The 22,345-nt window shown below is 43.8% G+C and overlaps 2 protein-coding genes across 3 annotated transcripts in view; both read right to left on the bottom strand.

Annotated features, from left to right (window-relative positions):
• The window catches only part of ror2 (receptor tyrosine kinase-like orphan receptor 2), a 162,346-nt gene extending 160,969 nt beyond the window's left edge, over positions 1 to 1,377 (bottom strand). For both annotated transcript variants that reach the window (XM_029646352.2, XM_029646360.2), the window contains exon 1: positions 990 to 1,377. In XM_029646352.2, the coding sequence (XP_029502212.1) occupies positions 990 to 1,077 (88 nt within the window). In that variant the 5' untranslated portion in view covers positions 1,078 to 1,377. The remainder of the gene's footprint in view (positions 1 to 989) is intronic.
• A 555-nt stretch (positions 1,378 to 1,932) lies between these two features.
• Positions 1,933 to 21,059, bottom strand: sptlc1 (serine palmitoyltransferase, long chain base subunit 1). The gene is made up of 16 exons (XM_029646342.2): positions 21,041 to 21,059; positions 20,329 to 20,391; positions 16,692 to 16,799; positions 16,483 to 16,577; positions 16,075 to 16,168; positions 15,081 to 15,153; positions 14,158 to 14,290; positions 13,919 to 14,048; positions 13,293 to 13,382; positions 12,724 to 12,831; positions 12,390 to 12,485; positions 11,760 to 11,856; positions 11,066 to 11,120; positions 3,914 to 4,031; positions 3,561 to 3,634; positions 1,933 to 3,422 (listed from the first exon to the last, which is right to left on the bottom strand). Exons 2-16 carry the CDS (start codon positions 20,380 to 20,382, stop codon positions 3,329 to 3,331), a joined length of 1,419 nt encoding a protein of 472 aa, XP_029502202.1. The 5' UTR covers positions 20,383 to 20,391; positions 21,041 to 21,059; the 3' UTR covers positions 1,933 to 3,328.
• Positions 21,060 to 22,345: the final 1,286 nt, after the last annotated feature.

Below are 22,345 nucleotides of genomic sequence, written 5' to 3'. Positions count from 1 at the left end.
GAGTTCCATAAATTATACCATTTTTTCCTTTCAATCATATAGGCCTATAGTCTTTTCCCCCCAATCATGAACCACTGTAATTCTACTAAGGTAGTCAATTACGTTATCGTATATGTTATTGGGAGGTCCTTTGAGGGGACCTGGAGACACAAGGTAGGCCTACATGATCCTAAATCTCTGTCATACCCCCCTTTGACCTGATACCAAATGGCAGGACCTGGGGACCCAAGCTGAAAACAGGAAATCCCAACATCTGTCACCCCCCCACCAGGGTCTAAATGAATTAGCAAGACTGACAAAGACAAGAGATCACTTTCAAATAGGCAACTGATTAACACCTTCACCAACCGTGGCCTCTGCCTAGTAAATCCTTGGTTTTATAGGAGATTGATACTGAATATCATACGATGGACACATCTACAGTTCGGTCTGTAGATCAACCACATTTCAGATCACACACATCAAAAACAGGACAAAGATGGCTACATTTTGAACTTGTCCAATACAGTGCACCACTCTATTCTATTCCTTGAATAAACGGGCCTAATTAGGACGAGGAAAACACACTCTCCTGTTCCACTAGGAACGTCTAGGGGGTGATTTAAAATGACCGAGGTCTGATCACAACCTGAATGTATCCCGCCCCAACAATGGACGTGCTTGTTGAACCAAATCCAAACGTCCCACAGACAAAACAAGAACTGGAAAAGGTCTGACAGGAATCATAGGAAAAAGAAACCACTGAAGTATTCCAATAAACCTATCCCTGCGATGCAACACAGAATAAGAATAACGTATTTATGTATGTGAAACTGTGCTATCCTACTGTAAACTATTGCTCAAACTTCAGAAACGGATGGCATTTCTTATTTAAGTTTTTTTTTAACTACGCAAATTAAATTAATTGAGATTACTCACTGACATAAAACGTGTCAGAGTAGCGTATAACACGAAGTTATAAATAACTGCGAATTCCAAGGAGCACTTACCTGCGGATCTCAAACTTGGAGCCAACACAACCGCAAAAAGGAAGCTTTTGAAGAGCTTGATCAAAACACCACTCTTTATCCATGCCATGGTTCCACAAAGTGCTCATTCAGTTTTATAAAACTTGACCTAGGAAAGTCTCATCCGATATGCACTACAGGTATTTCAATTATTATCTAGGGAGATTGAATTCGTCTGGGGAAAAATTGAAGTAGTAAGTAGCACTCAATGGGATAAAAACTACGGTGTGCAATAAACGAAACTCCTGTTTATAGTAGCTAGTTGTTCTGAAAAAATAACGGCGAATTTCATCCAGTGCATTCAGAGGGAGACCGTCGAGAGTCGCTATTCCTTCCTTAACTGTTTGCCCGAAGTATCCTAGTTAAAAACGTCAGCTTTCTTCACACATGACGTAGCATGGAACTCTCCCCCAAGGAGTGAAGGAACTTTGGGGCGCTTTGTGTTGTGAGAGAAGCGCCATCTACGGGCGAAATATGTGATACGTTCAAGACCTTGACGTGCAACATTGTTTCTGAGAGGTCTGCTCTGTGGATCATTTGCGCATTGGTAGATACCTACAATAAGGAACTTATTAATGATTCTTACAATCATTTTACTAACCCTTAAAGCCGAAATATGCGATTGCTACATACATTTTGGGACATTTAAATTAATTATATACCCATTGATTCTTGAAGAATATAGAGTATAAATCCTCATGTACTTAAGTTCAACAGTTGTCTTCCATCAGAACCCAAAATATAAACTTGTTTTACTCCAATGTTTACAAACGTAAACAAACACTATATAGCCTCAACATGATTAAAACTATAATATAGTTATCATGGATGTTCTGTCCTTGGATGATACATAAATATGAGTAGTTACATTGCCCCAGCCCCACCCGTTTGACGACCCCCCCCCCCTCCAAAAAAAAATGATACGTTACCATTTTCCCATTTATTTGATTAATAGTCAATCAAATTGATAGCACATTTAGCAACACAAAGGCACATAATATACTGCATATTGGATGTTGTTTAAATGAACCAGTGAGTAGGTCTTTGTTACCAAAAAAGTGACACTAGTGTGTCTTGCAGGAGTGTCATGTCACTCAACAATAGGCTTCAACATGAACACGAGATTGATGTGCATCACAGTGCAAATGTATTTATATTCAAGTTGGCATGTGTTAAAACTCTCAAATGACATGAGGTGAAATTTGTATGCAAATCATTCATGTGATCTAATGAAGAAATTGAATGAACATTTACATTTACATTAACTGTTCAAATCAAACTCATTTAAAAGACGTAAAACCACTGGAGGCAAGTTACTTAATGATCAGTGACAGAACAACATTTTAATATGTTCAAAGAGCCTAACATAAAAATAAATCCCCAATAATAAATACCGCCAGGGTGCCAATGCAGGCTGACCTAACCATGATGCCAAGTGGGGCGATTGGTAAGATGTTTATTTTACCTTTATTTAACTAGGCAAGTCAGTTAAGAACAAATTCTTATTTTCAATGACTGCCTAGGAACAGTGGGTTAACTGCCTGTTCAGGGGCAGAACGACAGACTTGTACCTTGTCAGTTCTGGGATTTGAACTTGCAACCTTCCGGTTAATAGTCCAACGCTCTAACCACTAGGCTACCCTGCCACCCCTTGCAAGTCTTAAAATCAGTGACCACTTGGAATCAAATATGAATTAGTATAGAGGACAAAAAAAAACTAAATAAGTGCATTTCATACAACGCAGTGCGATAATGTGAAACTCTTTTGGGAATACAATCTAACATTTAGGCAAAAGACAGAAAATCATAGCATACACAATTTGATTTGTGTCAGTATATAAACAAACAAAAACAAAGAAAATGTTTCGTAATACAGTATGTATATAAAATAATTTTAAAGTAACTTCACTTACAAAATGAATCAGCTCTTTGGTTACAAATATTTATTGTTTATTAGTTAAGACTTTCAACCTTCATTCAAACAGATAGTGACCTGAATGACGGTTGGGGGACGAGGCCCAGATTTTACATTCATTTATATGTGAGAAGGTGAACGAGGACCGTCAGCAAAATGGGAGGTCAAACATAAATAAGTAGCTGTGAGAAGGATAATCTGATTTAAAAATCGACAACGCTCCTCACAGAAAGTGTTGTCCACCTTGAGTCTTCTCCTCCTCGAGTTTGTGGATGAACGCACCCGGCTATGCCTTGATGGACCTTTCCAACGTTGCGGTCTATTGATGCTCTGCGAAGCCTGGAGGTGAATCCTGGGAATGTCGGGAAACTGAGAACGGAGAACTCCAGGTCTGGTTGGTCAGGAATCATTTGAGGATAGCCAGAGCTGCCTCTCTGATACAGGACGCAGCTTTCTCAATGTCCTCTTCACTCTGCTCGATGGTGACCACTACCCGGATCCTGCAGACAGTGGGGCCGTCATGGCAAATGTCATCTTTCAATGCTATGATAACTTCCAATAGATATTCTACTCATTTACAACACAAACTGCATACATAACCTTTATGTTAATATATATATATATTTTGATAAACTTACGAAGGCGGAGGGAGAAACCGCTCCTCTTTATCCAAGTACCGAGCTAGGGTGAGTGCGATCTGTCTCTCCAAACACTGGTCAATGAAGAACAGTAGAACCATCAAACAAAACCTACACAAACAGCTCTCGGGAAAACCAAGGCCACTTGTCTAAAAGAAACTCATGGTAGCCATATCTCTACAGTAGTTCCTTCATATGTAATGTAAGGTAAAAACACTCACCTATGAGCAACACTCAAGAATCAAAGCAAACCATTTTAAATTGAAAAGAAAAACCTCAACATAGTAAAAGCCAATGTTTATCATTAAGACACTAGTGTTCTAAAATATGTCATAGAAATGTAGATGTCTTACGTAATCTACGATGCTGCGAAGCATCCTCACGTCAGTGTCTCTGGATCCAGAGCTTCTCTCTAGCTGTAGGTGAAGGGCAGGGGCATAAACTTCCCCTATTACCTTCACCCCAGGAATCCTGCAATACAGAGACGACATCTACATAAGAATAGTGTAAATACAGATTTCACAGCAGAATAAGAGTATTTGAAAATATTTATTCACCAAATCATACATAAATTTAAATAAATAAATCTAAACCAGATAAGTATTACAACTTTGAAAGGACTACTACTTCTTCAAACCCTTGACAAACCAAAACACCGAAATTCCCAATGTCTTACGCATATTGAATATGAAGTGCTTTCTCCCTACAGACTTCTTGGAACAGAAGAATTCTTAGCAACCCTGTGGTCATAACTCTGAACATGCTTCCCTTTTAGAGTCGCTGCAGTTTTCAGCTCTGGGAAGCTATTTACAAGGAAAGGAGGTTCTTCTAGTGCTGCTTTTCCACAGTAACACCAGTGTTCTACCCTGATGTTATACTAGGGACATGGGGTTTACATATCTAGGGCTGACAATGAGGACTTGTGAAGAGCAGAATCAACATCTGCATCATCAAGACAGTTGCTTTGTGAGAAGGTGTCAAAGTCCACATTTAACCCTTGTTATGTAAATGACAGCTGAAAAGTACCAGTGGCCTGGCTTTGTCTCTAAGTGAGAGCAGGTCTGCCGGAGCCATGGCCCAGTGAGACATGGGTGCCAGCCCACGTAGATGGAAACAGAGGATTATCTTAATTTACCGAGGTTAGCTAGCCAGCTATTTGTCGTCCTTAACGTAGGAGACACTGCTAGCTAGCCAACAGCTAGCCAACGTCTACCGAATAGAACTTCCTCACTCAACAACCCGGTCGCATTCGCTCCACAGGTAGTATCACATTTTCATTTCATTTCATTACAGTACAACGGTTTGATTTGTTTGATCGTAGCTAGCTACATAGCTAGCTACATAGCCGTCTTTGTATCAAAGATAATTGTGTAGTCTAGAGCGATTTTCTAGGTTAGCTAGCCAGCTATTGTCGTTCTTTTAACGCAACGTAACGTAATCAACACTGCTAGCTAGCCAGCTAGCCCCCGAATAGCAGCACTGTTGAAACTATCACACTCAACGGAACGACTTGATTAGTGTAGTGCCAACAACGCAGCCACTGCCAGCTAGCCTACAAAGTCAACAACGCAGCCACTGCCAGCTAGCCTACTTCAGCAGTACTGTATCATTTTAATCATTTTAGTCAATAAGATTATTGCTACGTAAGCTTAACTTTCTGAACATTCGAGACGTGTAGTCCACTTGTCATTCCAATCTCCTTTGCATTAGCGTAGCCTCTTCTGTAGCCTGTCAACTATGTGTCTGTCTATCCCTGTTCTCTCCTCTCTGCACAGACCATACAAACGCTCCACACCGCGTGGCCGCGGCCACCTAATCTGGTGGTCCCAGCGCGCACGACCCACGTGGAGTTCCAGGTCTCCGGTAGCCTCTGGAACTGCCGATCTGCGGCCAACAAGGCAGAGTTCATCTCAGCCTATGCCTCCCTCCAGTCCCTCGACTTCTTGGCACTGACGGAAACATGGATCACCACAGATAACACCGCTACTCCTACTGCTCTCTCTTCGTCCGCCCACGTGTTCTCGCACACCCGAGAGCTTCTGGTCAGCGGGGTGGTGGCACCGGGATCCTCATCTCTCCCAAGTGGTCATTCTCTCTTTCTCCCCTTACCCATCTGTCTATCGCCTCCTTTGAATTCCATGCTGTCACAGTTACCAGCCCTTTCAAGCTTAACATCCTTATCATTTATCGCCCTCCAGGTTCCCTCGGAGAGTTCATCAATGAGCTTGATGCCTTGATAAGCTCCTTTCCTGAGGACGGCTCACCTCTCACAGTTCTGGGCGACTTTAACCTCCCCACGTCTACCTTTGACTCATTCCTCTCTGCCTCCTTCTTTCCACTCCTCTCCTCTTTTGACCTCACCCTCTCACCTTCCCCCCCTACTCACAAGGCAGGAAATATGCTCGACCTCATCTTTACTAGATGCTGTTCTTCCACTAACCTCATTGCAACTCCCCTCCAAGTCTCCGACCACTACCTTGTATCCTTTTCCCTCTCGCTCTCATCCAACACTTCCCACACTGCCCCTACTCGGATGGTATCGCGCCGTCCCAACCTTCGCTCTCTCTCCCCCGCTACTCTCTCCTCTTCCATCCTATCATCTCTTCCCTCTGCTCAAACCTTCTCCAACCTATCTCCTGATTCTGCCTCCTCAACCCTCCTCTCCTCCCTTTCTGCATCCTTTGACTCTCTATGTCCCCTATCCTCCAGGCCGGCTCGGTCCTCCCCTCCCGCTCCGTGGCTCAACGACTCATTGCGAGCTCACAGAACAGGGCTCCGGGCAGCCGAGCGGAAATGGAGGAAAACTCGCCTCCCTGCGGACCTGACATCCTTTCACTCCCTCCTCTCTACATTTTCCTCTTCTCTCTCTGCTGCTAAAGCCACTTTCTACCACTCTAAATCCCAAGCATCTGCCTCTAACCCTAGGAAGCTCTTTGCAACCTTCTCCTCCCTCCTGAATCCTCCTCCCTCCTGAATCCTCCTCCCCCCCCCCCCTCCTCCCTCTCTCTCTGCAGATGACTTCGTCAACCATTTTGAAAAGAAGGTCGACGACATCCAATCCTCGTTTGCTAAGTCAAACGACACCGCTGGTTCTGCTCACACTGCCCTACCCTGTGCTCTGACCTCTTTCTCCCCCCTCTCTCCAGATGAAATCTCGCGTCTTGTGACGGCCGGCCGCCCAACAACCTGCCCGCTTGACCCTATCCCCTCCTCTCTTCTCCAGACCATTTCCGGAGACCTTCTCCCTTACCTCACCTCGCTCATCAACTCCTCCCTGACCGCTGGCTACGTCCCTTCCGTCTTCAAGAGAGCGAGAGTTGCACCCCTTCTGAAAAAACCTACACTCGATCCCTCCGATGTCAACAACTACAGACCAGTATCCCTTCTTTCTTTTCTCTCCAAAACTCTTGAACGTGCCGTCCTTGGCCAGCTCTCCCGCTATCTCTCTCAGAATGACCTTCTTGATCCAAATCAGTCAGGTTTCAAGACTAGTCATTCAACTGAGACTGCTCTTCTCTGTATCACGGAGGCGCTCCGCACTGCTAAAGCTAACTCTCTCTCCTCTGCTCTCATCCTTCTAGACCTATCGGCTGCCTTCGATACTGTGAACCATCAGATCCTCCTCTCCGAGTTGGGCATCTCCGGCGCGGCCCACGCTTGGATTGCGTCCTACCTGACAGGTCGCTCCTACCAGGTGGCGTGGCGAGAATCTGTCTCCTCACCACGCTCTCACCACTGGCGTCCCCAGGGCTCTGTTCTAGGCCCTCTCCTATTCTCACTATACACCAAGTCACTTGGCTCTGTCATAACCTCACATGGTCTCTCCTATCATTGCTATGCAGACGACACACAATTAATCTTCTCCTTTCCCCCTTCTGATGACCAGGTGGCGAATCACATCTCTGCATGTCTGGCAGACATATCAGTGTGGATGACGGATCACCACCTCAAGCTGAACCTCGGCAAGACGGAGCTGCTCTTCCTCCCGGGGAAGGACTGCCCGTTCCATGATCTCGCCATCACGGTTGACAACTCCATTGTGTCCTCCTCCCAGAGCGCTAAGAACCTTGGCGTGTTCCTGGACAACACCCTGTCGTTCTCAACTAACATCAAGGCGGTGGCCCGTTCCTGTAGGTTCATGCTCTACAACATCCGCAGAGTACGACCCTGCCTCACACAGGAAGCGGCGCAGGTCCTAATCCAGGCACTTGTCATCTCCCGTCTGGATTACTGCAACTCGCTGTTGGCTGGGCTCCCTGCCTGTGCCATTAAACCCCTACAACTCATCCAGAACGCCGCAGCCCGTCTGGTGTTCAACCTTCCCAAGTTCTCTCACGTCACCCCCCTCCTCCGCTCTCTCCACTGGCTTCCAGTTGAAGCTCGCATCCGCTACAAGACCATGGTGCTTGCCTACGGAGCTGTGAGGGGAACGGCACCTCAGTACCTCCAGGCTCTGATCAGGCCCTACACCCAAACAAGGGCACTGCGTTCATCCACCTCTGGCCTGCTCGCCTCCCTACCACTGAGGAAGTACAGTTCCCGCGCAGCCCAGTCAAAACTGTTCGCTGCTCTGGCCCCCCAATGGTGGAACAAACTCCCTCACGACGCCAGGACAGCGGAGTCAATCACCACCTTCCGGAGACACCTGAAACCCCACCTCTTTCAGGAATACCTAGGATAGGATAAAGTAATCCTTCTCACCCCCCTTAAAAGATTTAGATGCAATATTGTAAAGTGGCTGTTCCACTGGATGTCTTAAGGTGAACGCACCAATTTGTAAGTCGCTCTGGATAAGAGCGTCTGCTAAATGACTTAAATGTAAATGTAAAACACTGGGGTAGATCCTGGGCCTTTTGGGGTAAAACACTGGGGTAGATCCTGGGCCTTTTGGGGTAAAACACTGGGGTAGATCCTGGGCCTTTTGGGGTAAAACACTGGGGTAAATCCTGAGCCTTTTAGAGTAAAACACTGGGGTAAATCCTGAGCCTTTTGGGGTAAAACACTGGGGTAAATCCTGCATGGAAATGTTCCGATGTTCCAATCATATTGACCCCTTTGTTAACTTCCCAGTACATTGTGTCAGATATGAAATACTTACTACATCCCTATGGACCAAGACTGATTTTGTGATGTATAGCCTAGCTATGGTATAGAGACAGCCAATATAAGCAGTGGGGGGGGGGGGGGGGGTCTGGATAAAGAGAGACATGTGAGCCTCAAAACTAGGAGGAGGTCTCCTCAGAGATATCCTATTGCCAGACGAGAGGAAGAGACGCTAAGCAGACACCATGGAACAATCGCAGGGACAATCCATGGAAAACAGAGACATGCGAGAGACTGCTGTTATGGTTTGGTGTGTAGGATTTCAACATGTGTAAAAAGACATATGGATAACCCCAGGGTCCCGCACAAGAGGTTGAGCAAAGAAGGTAAAAGGGGAAAGTTTTGTCAGAGCAGCGCAATGGCGTGTGGAGATCTCATTGTTAAAAGGTGTAATAAATAACTGAAAATGTCTGCGTCTCGTTTTAACTACTCCCACACCCTGCCTATATTCACTGTTTTCTTGAGTTGGGTTTCATTTCAATAAAATTGATTTATAAAGCCTTTTTTTTTTACATCACCCAATGTCACAAAGTGCTATACAGAAACCCCAAACAGCAAGCAATGCAGAAGCATGGTGCCTAGGAAAAACTCCCTAGATAGGCAGGAACCTAGGAAGAAACCTAGAGAGGAACCAGGCTCTGAGGGGTGGCCAGTCCTCTTCTGGCTGTGCAGGGTGGAGCTTATAACAGAACATGATTGGTTTTCACTCTCTCCTCCCCCCCCCTTGGTGCAAAAAGTGCAAATCAATCCCAGAACAACAGTAAAGGACCTTGTGAAGATGCTGGAGGAAACAGGCACAACAGTATCTATATCCACAGTAAAACGAGTCCTATATCAACATAAGCTGAAAGGCTGCTCAGCAAGGAAGAAGCCACTGCTCCAAGACAGACATAAAAAAAGCTAGATTACGGTTTGCAACTGCACATGGGGACAAAGATCGTACTTTTTGGAGAAATGTCCTCTGGTCTGATGAAATCAAAAATAGAACTGTTTGGCCATAATGACCATCGTTATGTTTAGAGGAAAAAGGGGGAGACTTGCAAGCCGAAGAACACCCTCCCAACCATGAAGCACGGGGGTGGCAGCATCATGTTGTGGGGGTGCTTTGCTGCAGCAGGGACTGGTGCACTTCACAAAATAAATGGCATCATGGGGAAAAATTATGTGGATATATTGAAGCAACATCTCAAGACATCAGTCAGGAAGTTAAAGCTTGGTTGCAAATGGGTCTTCCAAATGGACAATGACCCCAAGCATACTTCCAAAGTTGTGGCAAAATGGATTAAGGACAACAAAGTCAAGGTATTGGAGTGACCATCACAACGCCCTGACCTCAACCTATAGGACATTTGTGGGCAGAACTGAAAAAGCGTGTGTGCGAGCAAGTAGGTCTACAAACCTGAATCAGTTACACCAGCTCTGTCAGGAGGAATGGGCCAAAATTCACCCAACTTATTGTGGGAAGCTTGTGGAAGGCTACCCAAAATGTTTGACCCAAGTTAAACAATTTAAAGGCAATGCTACCAAATACTAATTGTGTATGTAAACTTCTGACCCACTGGGAATGTGATGAAAGAAATAAAAGCTGAAATAAATCACTCTACTATTATTCTGACATTTCACATTCTTAAAATAAAGTGGTGATCCTAACTGACCTGAGACGGGGCATTTTTACTCTGATTAAATGTCAGGAATTGTGAAAAACTGAGTTTAAATGTATTTGGCTAAGGTGTATGTAAACTTCAGACTTTCTGAAGTCTTGGCTGATCTCTTGATTTCCTCATGATGTCAAAGGGGCTTGAAGGTAGGCCTTGAAATACATCCACAGATACACCTCCTATTTAGTCAAATTATTTTATTTTGCCTATCAGAAGCTTCTAAAGCCATGACAATTTTCTGGAATTTTCCAAGCTGTTTAAAGGCACAGTGAACTTAGTGTATGTAAACTTCTGACCCACTGGAATTGTGGTACAGTGAAATAATCTGTCAGTAAACAATTGTTGGAACAATGACTTGTGTCATATACAAAGTAGATGTCCTAACAGACTTGCTAAAACTATAGTTTGTTAACAAGAAATTTGTAGAGTGGTTGAAAAACAAGTTTTAATGACTCCAACCTAAGTGTATGTAAACTTCTGACTTCAATTGTGCGCCGCCCTATGGGACTCCCAATCATGGCCGGTTGTGCTACAGCCTAGAAATGAACCAGGGTCTGTAGTGACGCCTCTAGCACTGAGATGGCAGTGCCTTAGACACTGCGCCATCTCGGGAGCCCCAATGAGATCAATCACAAAATATGCATTAAGGCATTAATGGCACTGGATCTTATCGTTCAATGGAAAGTTCACAAGACCATGCAACAAAACAATTCCTTTCCCAGGACAAAAATAAACTTAACTTACTCTTGCAACGCTTTGTGGACGTGTTTGCACTTCTCCCTCAGGATGGTAAAAATTTCTACAACACAAGAGAAGGGAAAAGGTTCAGTATTTTTCATTCTCAGATTGAAGCACCAGACGAGCCAAGTTCCAGCTGGCGTACAGTAATTAGTTTACCTTGGCCAGTGTGTGGCTGGCGCCTTTTCAACAGGGAGTGAGACTGGGGTCTGCTCGGCAGTGCTAAGTGCACTCGACCTCAGCTCACGCTGTGAGATACGCGTGAGTGCACACACGCACGTAAGCATACTTAGCATTCACACACACAAATGTACTGTTCAAGCACCAATCACACCTAATAACACAAACACTGAAAATAACTTGCACTGGACATACACACTTAGAAATTGGACTGCCATTCCTAGAATCCTCCTCATTGGAGGAGAGGAAAAGCTGTGCAGGTTGTGAACAGTGCATGTGGTTTGGATCAGAAACTCAAATTGATCACATGGTGTTTCACTGAAACGCTGCCAATTCAATCAGGAATAGTCAAAGAAAATCTGGAGTCATTTGATTGGAATTTAATAAACAAATTAGTTGATAGACATGAATATCAGGGGGCAAATAATTGTTCTAAGTGTAAGATATGGTGTGTGTGTGTGTGTGTGTGTTTGGAAGAATCCTTGTTGCAAGTGTATGTGTGTGTCTCTCGCTCATCTACCTGGGTCTTCCTCCATGATGTTAAGGGCCTCTATGGCTGCAGCAGCCAGCATGGGGGGCAGGGAGGCAGAGAAACAGTACCCCTGGCCTGACAGACGCTGAGAAACACAACACATCAGACCTGGGAAACACAGAGAAACCGTACCCCTGGCCTGACAGACAAATTATCTTGTTTGCTCAGAACCAATAGTTACAAAAGTGCAAACTCTAAATTGAATCAAGTGCCTGAAATACTTATCCTATACTATGACTTGTCCGTTACCTAAACACCCATATCAAAGCAGTCAGCATTCAAAAGTCAGTACTCACACATGGACAGCTGACGTCAGACCTGTACAGCTCACGTAATTGTATACAAACATAGACATGTTTTCCTCTTTCAAAGTAGAGCTTCACATGTTACAGCTGTTTTTAGAAAAACAACTGATCATTGAAAGCATGTTCGCTTTGTGCGTGTGCGTGTATGTTTGCGCGTGTGTGTGTGTAAACTGCTTATGGGAATTTCTCCAAGTGTGTGTCCTTTGGAAATAACAAGACAGTTTAGGGAGCAAAACCAGTTTACACAGTGGGCCTCCAAGACTATGACTGAGAAATACTGCACTCCAATCTGTAAAAAGCCCATTATCAATACCTGATGGTCTATGACGAACGACCTTCCACAGCAGAAGCCACCGATGGAAGCCACAGCGTTCTCCATGTTGGCACTAATGAGGTCAATATCGTCAATCTGAAAATGACAAATAGGAACCAAAGGGAGGGTAGTGAGATCCACCACACAGAACCCAGGGTCATGTTCACGAGGGCACACAATCAAAGACGTTTCGCAACAGAAAATGGAAGCAAGCGTTTCCAATTGTCCAGCTAGTCCCTCCCTGTTTCAGTCAGTTGTCTTCCGTTTGGTGTCTAATGAACATGAACCAGATTTAATCCATCCTATGGGGTTGGCTGTGTGGCGTACTACTCACGTTGACCCCAAAGTGTTCCGTAACCCCTCTGCCATGTTCTCCCAGCACCCCGAACGACATACTCTCCTCCAGGAAGATGCGGACCTTGTACTTGTACTTCAGCTTCACCTGGTGGCCAATAGAAATATGAGTTGGAAGGTGGAACAGACCAAACACTATATTCGGTTGTAACGTGCTAGAAACTTGTCCCATAGACTGAAAGTGGAAAAAAGGGCGAGCGTTCATTTATATAGCTACAGTTGATACTTTGTTCAAAATACTGTATAATATGAACCATGAATCGAAGTACCATCATTACAAAGTAACACATGACACACACATGGGGCGGCAGGGTAGCCTAGTGGTTAGAGCATTGGACTAGTAACCGGAAGGTTGCAAGTTCAAACCCCCGAGCTGACAAGGAACAGGCAGTTAACCCACTGTTCCTAGGCCGTCATCGAAAATAAGAATTTGTTCTTAACTGACTTGCCTAGTTAAATAAAGGTAAAATAAAAAAAATAAAACAGCTCTATGGCAATCAACAATCGGTGTGCTCAAACTCAACAATGGAACCGTATTGGGTCACTCACCAGGTCTGGAAGGGGACAAACATCTGCAGTGTTTATATAGAGCCCCTCCACTATGATGAACCTCCTGGTCACTCTGGCCTTCCGAGGATTCTACAGCAATAGAACAAGAGCTTTCCTTCATGGATTTGAGAGGAAATGACTAGTATATGCCTACACCAATCAAATGCCTTTAAATGTGGGGACTAGTGAAGAAGCGCAAGCTTCAGTAAGGAGATATTATTGAGACTCAAGAGTCTACATCCCAATTCTTCACCCTTCTTCTGAAGTGTGCTCTTCCCGTCATGAATTGAACTATGTTGGAAACTCCCATCAGCCAAAACTTACACCATTCCTATACTTTTAAATCCATGCCAGGGGGAAAATCTCAATTGCATTTCCTTGTATCCTTGCGTCCCCTCTCCAAGCTTCATTCTCAAAACACAATGGACGAGGTCAGAGATCATCCCCTGGGTTTTAAGAAGGAGGTGGGGAGAGAGGATGCAAGAAAATTCAATTGAGATACTCCCACTGAGTATGTAAGTGCACACTTAAGGGAAAAAAGAAAAAAAAAGTGCAGAGAATCGGGATGAAGAGATTGGTCAAGTGGATGGTGTTGACAAAATGGTGGCAGGCCTGCTTGTACTAACCCTCTGATCCTCGATCTCCTGCTCTTTGAGCAGTCTCTCCAGATCTTCCATGTCGTTGTGTTTGAAGTACTTGATGAAACTGCGGGAGGCTTGGAGACCCTTTTGTATGGAGAAACATGCCGCCTCATCCCTGGAAAGAAACAAATAAATATGGATTCAAAATGCTTGTTGGAGACTAAATTGAAATAGGACTAGTTGGCTTGTTGAACCAATGGGGGGGGGGGGGGGGGGGAACTTACACAAACACTATGTCTCCTCTCTTGGAGTAGGCAGGTATAGCACTAGCTATCGTTGCAAAGCCATAGGAATAGATGATGGCCTCCTCTGTTTTCATGAACTTGGCCAAACGATCCTCTAACTCCAAGTGGACATCTGGAATGATCCCCCATAAAATGTCAAGAGTTATGGAGACAAATGGAACAATAATTTTTTAAAAATGTTTTAAAGAGACCGACATGGATGTACATGTACAGACTGACAACCCTTCAGTCTACATTTGTACATATTGACACATAGGGACATCTTGTAAGATCTGAAATACACAAGAGGATAACTGAGCTGCAAATCAAATTTTATTTGTCACATGAGTCAAATAAAACAGGTACAGTGAAATGCTTACTTACAAGCCCTTAACCAACAATGCAGTTAAGAAAAATATTTAATAAATAAACTAAAATGTAAAAACATAAAAGAGCAGCAAAATAATAACAAGGCTATATGGGGGGGGACTGGTACCAAGTCAATGTGCAGGGGTACAGGTTAGATTTTATTTGACCTTTATTTAACTAGGCAAGTCAGGTAAGAACAAATTCTTATTTTCAATGACTGCCTAGGAACAGTGGGTTAACTGCCTGTTCGGGGGCAGAACGACAGATTTGTACCTTGTCAGCTCGGGGATTTGAACTTGCAACCTTCCGGTTACTAGTCCAACGCTCTAACCACTAGGCTACCCTGTAATATGTACAATACCATATTACAGGTATTGTACATCTGATATCCAGAAGCTCTTTTCGGTCATAAGAGATGGTGGCAGGAACATTATGGACAAAATAAGTTAAAAACAAGGCGAAAAACCGCCCACAAAACAGCACAATTGGTTAGAAGCCCGTAAAAAAAGCAGATTCCGGTTCTCAGAGCATGACTTTTCTTTAGAGCAACTCACCAAAGGTTCCATAGAAACCTCTTGGACCACAGGTACCAACACCATACCTCCTGAGAGAAGTCAAGGCCTTTTGCTGTCAGGGAAAGAGGGGAAATAGAGCAATTGATATTCATTGAAATGCTTTTGTCCTACAAATATGCATTGCCGCTATAGGCAGGTGTGGTGATGGTATGATCAGAAAGACTAAACAAAACAAATAGATGGGTTAGCTGACAATGTCACAAAAACGATGCACACCCTTCAAATAGGGCAGAAGTGCGTGAGTTGTTGAGTTGCCATAGCGACCAACAATGACAAGAAACAGACGTGGAGAATCATTAGTGACTCGTTTCAGCTAGTTTCATGGTTCTTGATACCATGTCTTGTTTTGACTGATTTCATGTCAATGCTAATATGGCAAAAATATTTGCTAGCTAGCGAACCAACAACTTTAACAACGTATTTGAGAGACAAGTGCAAATGTATTTATGTTATCAATAAACATTGGGATGGAGAATAAATATAGTTTACATGTTGTCAACATTCTAAACCAACTGTCTGTTTTGCCCCATAGTTGTGCATGTGTCAGTTGTGTTGCTAAACAACCAACATGTCTATAGGGTTAAGCCCAAGAGATACACCATTTGTTGTCAACATAGGCTACTAGTGCCCATAGGGGTACTTGGCATATGGACAATTAATATGGGAACACGGGGCTGTTTCATCATTTGTCGTGTAAAAACAGACTTAATGGTCAAATGATTAATAGTCCCGATCGGTTGAACCGAGGCAGGCAGAGTAAAATGTCATTTGGAGTACAGTAACCTAAATAGGTTGAGAATAAGCCATGATTACTGAATGATTGTTTTTGTTTCAGTGTTCATCTCCACAAAAGTATTTTGCTCATGTCTTTACATTTTGATTAACTGTTGGCACAGTACAATGCTAATCAAAAATGGCTAATATATTGGAAAATAAACAAAAAAGGTATGCTTCTACTTAAAATAGTACAGACCTTCACTCGCTCGTTGTCAAGGAAACCCAAGAAGTTAAATGAAGCAAAGTTGATGCACTCTTTTCCATTTACAATGATTTTGTGGCTTGGTGGGCTGTAAAATAAAACACCTGCTATTAGCTAAACACAACACAAGGTTCACTTGATGTTAGAATGAAGCTAGACCGACCAGGGTACTGTTCAGTAGGCAGAAAACTGTTTTGAAACCATGTACAGCATTAACTTGTTAAACAAGACCACATATTGTAGTTTTTGCTACGGTGTGCCCTACTGAACAGGACCCAGGAGTTTGACTGTACTGTGTAAAGCAAGCTAGATTTGCCCACTCGGAAAGATGTTACTACAGCATAGGCTGTGAGATCATTCACTGCACTTCAAAAACAAGTCAATAAAGCATCATTAGCTTACCCAGTGACGATGTCATAATTGAGGGAAGGATGGTCTTTGGACATAGGAGGGACAAGGGGTTCTGGTTGCCATTCTTCAATTAAGTCCTCCTTTTCCTGTTATAGACCAACACTACGGAGTTAACACATTGTGCCAGAAACAGTTGCACGCAGAATGTCCATCCAGAGTGTCCAATGCACTCACAGGTGGGTGAAACCATTTTTCTCTACCTTCTCTGTGAGGTCTGAACGCTCCTGTAGTTTGTACGTCTTTGAAAACAGCAGTCTGATGATCCACAATATGAGGATCCCCTCCAGGACCAGATGATAGGCAGGTGCCTGGGGAGAGAAATGGGTCAAATCTTATTTGTCACATGTGTAGAATACAACAGGTAGACCTTACCGTGAAATGCTTTACAAGCCCTTAAACAACAATTCAGTTCAAGAGTTAAAAACATATTTACTAAATAAACAAAATAATGACGTTATATACATACAGGGGGGTACCGGTACCAAGTAAATGTGCAGGATTATAGGTTAGTCGAGGTCATTTGTACATGTAGGTAGGGATAAAGTGACTATGCATAGATAATAAATAGTGATTAGTAGCAGTGTCAATGTAAATAGTCAGGGTGGCCAGTTGATTTGTTCAGCAGTCTTATGGCTTGGGGGTAGAAGCTGTTAAGGAGGCTTTTGGACCTAGACTTGGTGCGCCGGTACCGCTTGCCGTGCGGTAGCAGAGAGAACAGTCTATGACTAGGGTGGAGTCCTTGACAATTTTTAGGGCCTTCCTCTGACACCGCCCCGTCGATGAGAATGGAGGCCTGTACGGACTTCCTTTCCCTGTAGTCCACGATCAGTTCCTTTGTCTTGCTCACATTGAGGGAGAGGTTGTTGTCTTTGCACCACACTGCCAGGTCTCTGACCTCCTCCTTATAGGCCGTCTCATCGTTGTCGTTGATCAGGCCTACCAACGTTGTGTTGTCAGCAAACTTAATGATGGTGTGGGAGCCATGACTGGCCACGCAGTCGTGGGTGAACAAGGAGTACAGGAGGGTACTAAGTACGCACACCTAAGTGGCCCTGTATTGAGGATCAGCGTGGCAGATGTGTTGTTGCCTACCCTTACCACCTGGGGGCTGCCCATCAGGAAGTCCAGGATCCAGTTGCAGATCGAGGTGTTCAGTCCCAGGGTCCTTAGCTTAGTGATGAGCTTTGTGGAAATTATGGTGTTTAACGCTGAGCTGTAGTCAATGAACAGCATTCTCACGTAGGTGTTCCTTTTGTCCAGGTGGGAAAGGGCAGTGTGGAGTGGAATTGAGATTGCATCATCTGTGGATCTGTTGAGGCGGTATGCACATTGGAGTGGGTTTAGGGTTTCTGGGATGTTGGTTTTGATGTGAGCCATGACCAGCCTTTCAAAACACTTCATTTCTAACGACGTGAGTGTTAAGTGGCGGTAGTCATTCAGGCAGGTTCCCTTCTCTTTCTTGGGCACATGGACTATGGTGGTCTGCTTGAAGCATGTAGGTATTACAGACTCGGTCAGGGAGAAGTTGAAAATGTCAGTGAAGACACTTGCCAGTTGGTCACACGTCCCGGCAATCTGCTCTGAATACACGTCCCGGCAATCTGCTCTGAATACACGTCCCGGCAATCTGCTCTGAATACACGTCCCGGCAATCTGCTCTGAATACACGTCCCGGCAATCTGCTCTGAATACACGTCCCGGCAATCTGCTCTGAATACACGTCCCGGCAATCTGCTCTGAATACACGTCCCGGCAATCTGCTCTGAATACACGTCCCGGCAATCTGCTCTGAATACACGTCCCGGCAATCTGCTCTGAATACACGTCCCGGCAATCTGCTCTGAATACACGTCCCGGCAATCTGCTCTGAATACACGTCCCGGCGTCCTCTGAATACACGCAATCTGCTCTGAATACACGTCCCGGCAATCTGCTCTGAATACACGTCCCGGCAATCTGCTCTGAATACACGTCCCGGCAATCTGCTCTGAATACACGTCCCGGCAATCTGCTCTGAATACACGTCCCGGCAATCTGCTCTGAATACACGTCCCGGCAATCTGCTTTCTGAATACACGTCCGGCAATCTGCTCTGAATACACGTCCCGGCAATCTGCTCTGAATACACGTCCCGGCAATCTGCTCTGAATACCGTCCCGGCAATCTGCTCTGAATACACGTCCGGCAATCTGGAATACAATCTGCTCTGAATACACGTCCCGGTAATCTGCTCTGAATACACGTCCCGGTAATCTGCTCTGAATACACGTCCCGGTAATCTGCTCTGAATACACGTCCCGGTAATCTGCTCAGAATACACGTCCCGGTAATCTGCTCAGAATATACATCCTAGTAGTCCGTCTGGCACCACGGCCTTGTGAATGTTGACCTGTTTAAAAGGTCTTGCCGACATCGGCTACAGCGAGCGTGATCACAGTCATCCGGAACAGCTGGCGAGCTCCTTGAAAGCGGCAGCTCTGGCTAGCTCCCATGGGGGAGCGGTAATCGTGCTTACCAACGCTAGGATCATTACAGTATCTTAGGTACTTCCCCGCTCCCAAACCATGTAAAGCAGTTGTTGACAAGTGTCCTCTCAAGTAAAAGTGGGCCAACTAATTTTACTTGGAAAATTGAACTCAACCCGCAACAGGTCTACTGTCGTTCCATTTTAACTAGGAGCCATGCTGACATGTCCCAAAAAATGACAAGCACAGATGCCTATACTTGTTAGGTTAGCCCATGATCATGAGTGAGTTCCATTACACACGTTTTGTTAAGAGCCCGACACTCGGTTTGAACATGAACACCGGTTTTGGAAGCATAAGGACCTTCTCTTTCAAATGAGTGTTGAAATAATATTTTAATTGATGTGCCTTTTTAGAGTTAGGGTTCCCACACTGACAATATTTTCATGTTACAGCACTTGTTTATAAAAAACAGATGGAAGACAGAGTAGACTACCTGTGCTAATTAGCCATCTGCATCTTCGAACACCTGTGTGTAAACGGAAGACAAAGACGCCACAAACTGAAAAATACTGTCCGCTGCAACTGTTAAAACAGTACACAGTAAGAGTGTATTTTGCATTTGTGAAATTATTTTTGATGTGACATGAAAGTAGAAGGATTTATGTTTCTAAAACCGTACCGCAGCTGAGGATCGATTCACGTTTACATTAAATATTTGTCTGTTTTGACTTCGAACCAATTCGCCTTTAAACAGAACATGTACGGTCCTTGGACTATAAAATAGTAATTTTTGGCTCCTTTCGTCCATAATTGGGCTACTGTTAAGGAAATAACATCACTTACTCAACAAACAATGTCTGCTAACAAAATGTGTCTCCATTTCACGGGGTATTGATCAGCAATGCTAAAGTTAACTCAAGATAATAGCTCTCAAATCATAAGATATCTGGTGATCAATGAAATTGGAACAAACTCAACCCAAAAACTATCAAAATATGCCCTCGACGTGGAACAGGTGAAATAAAAAGAAATACGTGTGTGTTTCGAAATTAAGATAATGGCAAATGTATGTAGTGTAAAGTTCTGTTATAAAATCATCACAGCCCCCCTTCATATTTATCTCACTACGATTGGCTCATACTACAAAATCGAACGACGCACCTCTGACACGAAAGACTATTGGCTACAATATTCTGTCAATCATACCAGGTAACAATATGAAGTACACTTCCTGAAAAACCGGAGTTTTCTGTCGTTTCTCTCTTTTTACAGTTTAATGCACAAACAACATATGAGACAGTTTTTTGTAACTGAACAGAATACATCTACAACTTCAAATAAAAAAAGTATTTAAATAAAGACGAATTACCTCGTAGAGTGCTTGTACCATCTCCACTAACACCCACTGCTGCCCCGACGCCATCTTGGTTACCTGATCACATGGTCAACGTCATCGTCCGTAAAATAAAAGGTGTGTTCGTAAGTTCACTCTGGTTATCTACTCCAATTAATTAACGAAAACGCAACACCGGTTGAATATAACGGATGTCAGTAAACGTCGCAAAATTGCAGTTAGTCACCAACCCAATAGAACACATGAAAACAGCCTAACCAGCTCTGCTAATACGAATCAAATGGTGTTCTCTCATTTGTGTCTGGAAGTAGTTAGCCAACTTTAGACAGTAAGTTTGGGTGCTTGACTGCCGTTGTAAGGTCAGAACGCTCGCATCAACCCTACTCCTTGGCCATAGCATCCAGTGTGCGCTCTGGACGGTCCTCCGAATTTGCGAACGGACAATCTGACAACGTTCTGAATTTAAGAACGACCAGACCATCCTCTAGCACTCCAGAGTGAATTTACGAACACACCCGAAGATGCGCAAGGCCTCTAGCAAATGCGCATATAGGGCTGCGCCCCTTTCCGGGCCATGGCTTGAAGGGTTTGCGCTTTTCTCAAATGATCGTCAAAAGTTTAAATCTCCGGGGTGAACTATAATAATTCAAAAGATTAGAAATCGCTTTAAAAAAACGCTGATTTATGTTTTTTTTTTTTTAAGGCAAAGGTACAAGACTGTACATACCAGAATTAGGGGGCAAACAAACTGCTCATCCCATACAATGGCGCGGTCTGTATCGCCCAATCAGAGAGCAGATTACAAGTGACGTGACCTGTTAGCGACACGTAAAGGCATGTTTGCAAACATGTTTCAATAAATACCTTGATTACTTAAAAAAATTAAAAAATATTTTTAAAACAGATCACATGAGTTGTATCTTATCTGTGATTGGACGATACAGACAGTGAGGCTCATGGTTAGTGTAGGTTTTTGGTGCTATTTGAAACAGAATCTGACACTAAAAACACGACTTCTCAACACAAACTGGCCTGCTTCGCTAGGTTTTTACTTTCTGGAACGTTCAATTGAACGGAAACGACGCTGTACTGAACGACCAGTTGAAAAATGGGGAGGGGTTGGGGAACGCTGTCAGCATGGCCACTGCCTTTTAACAACGTCACTCATTGCTTAAAGCTACAGCCATCAAACGGTGACACACATCAAATCAAATTGTATTAGTAACATACACATATTTAGAAGATGTTATTACCGGTGTATCAAAATGCTTGTGTTCCTAGCTCCAACAGTGCAGTAATATCTAAAAATGCACAACAATATACACACATCTAAATGTAGAATAATGGAATTATGAAATCTATATATATATTAGGACGAGAAATGTCAGATTGGCGTTGACTAAAATACATTAGAAGTCTGTTCAAAAGTCTACCTCAAAGTCTGTTCAAGAACGTATTGGGGAAACATGTCGTTCAGTACAAACCGTTCTGCAACATAGCAAACGTTCAATCGAACTGAATGAACAGGTTTCCATCCAACCTTTTTATTGGGATCCAGGGGCGTAACTTTCACTGGGGATAGTGCAATGTGATCCAAAAAGCGTCTGGGTAGGCTGCTTGGTGTGTTCAGTCAGCGGGATTTAGCAATGCTCAGACACCACAGAGTGGGCTGACAGGCTGTGTGAAGGCAAAGCTTCTTGGAAGGCTGGCAAAACCAGCAAGGAAGAGTTTAGCATAGTTCAGTGTGTATGTTTGTGCTCTTTCACCGAGTTTTGAAAAGCAAGCAGAGCAGAAACTGGCTACTCTTTAGTTGACTGATGTAACTGCTGTTTAACTTAACAGAAAAAAAAAACTTGTGTTTGTTCTGAGCTAGTATTGCAACTGGCATGTACGGTAATGTTAGCTAATGTTTCATCCCCTCTCAACTGAGGTGAATGAATAAGTTCCGCTAGCTCTTAGTAGCTACTACAGCCAGGTCAACTCTAGGCTCTAGTTATCGGTCAGATAGTAAAATTAGCCACCCCATATCACT

This window comes from Oncorhynchus nerka, linkage group LG4 (assembly GCF_034236695.1).
Source record: "Oncorhynchus nerka isolate Pitt River linkage group LG4, Oner_Uvic_2.0, whole genome shotgun sequence".
Classification (NCBI taxonomy): domain Eukaryota; kingdom Metazoa; phylum Chordata; class Actinopteri; order Salmoniformes; family Salmonidae; genus Oncorhynchus; species Oncorhynchus nerka.
The sequence above is the reverse complement of the archived record's forward strand: the minus strand, read 5'-3'. Positions and strand labels throughout refer to the sequence as shown.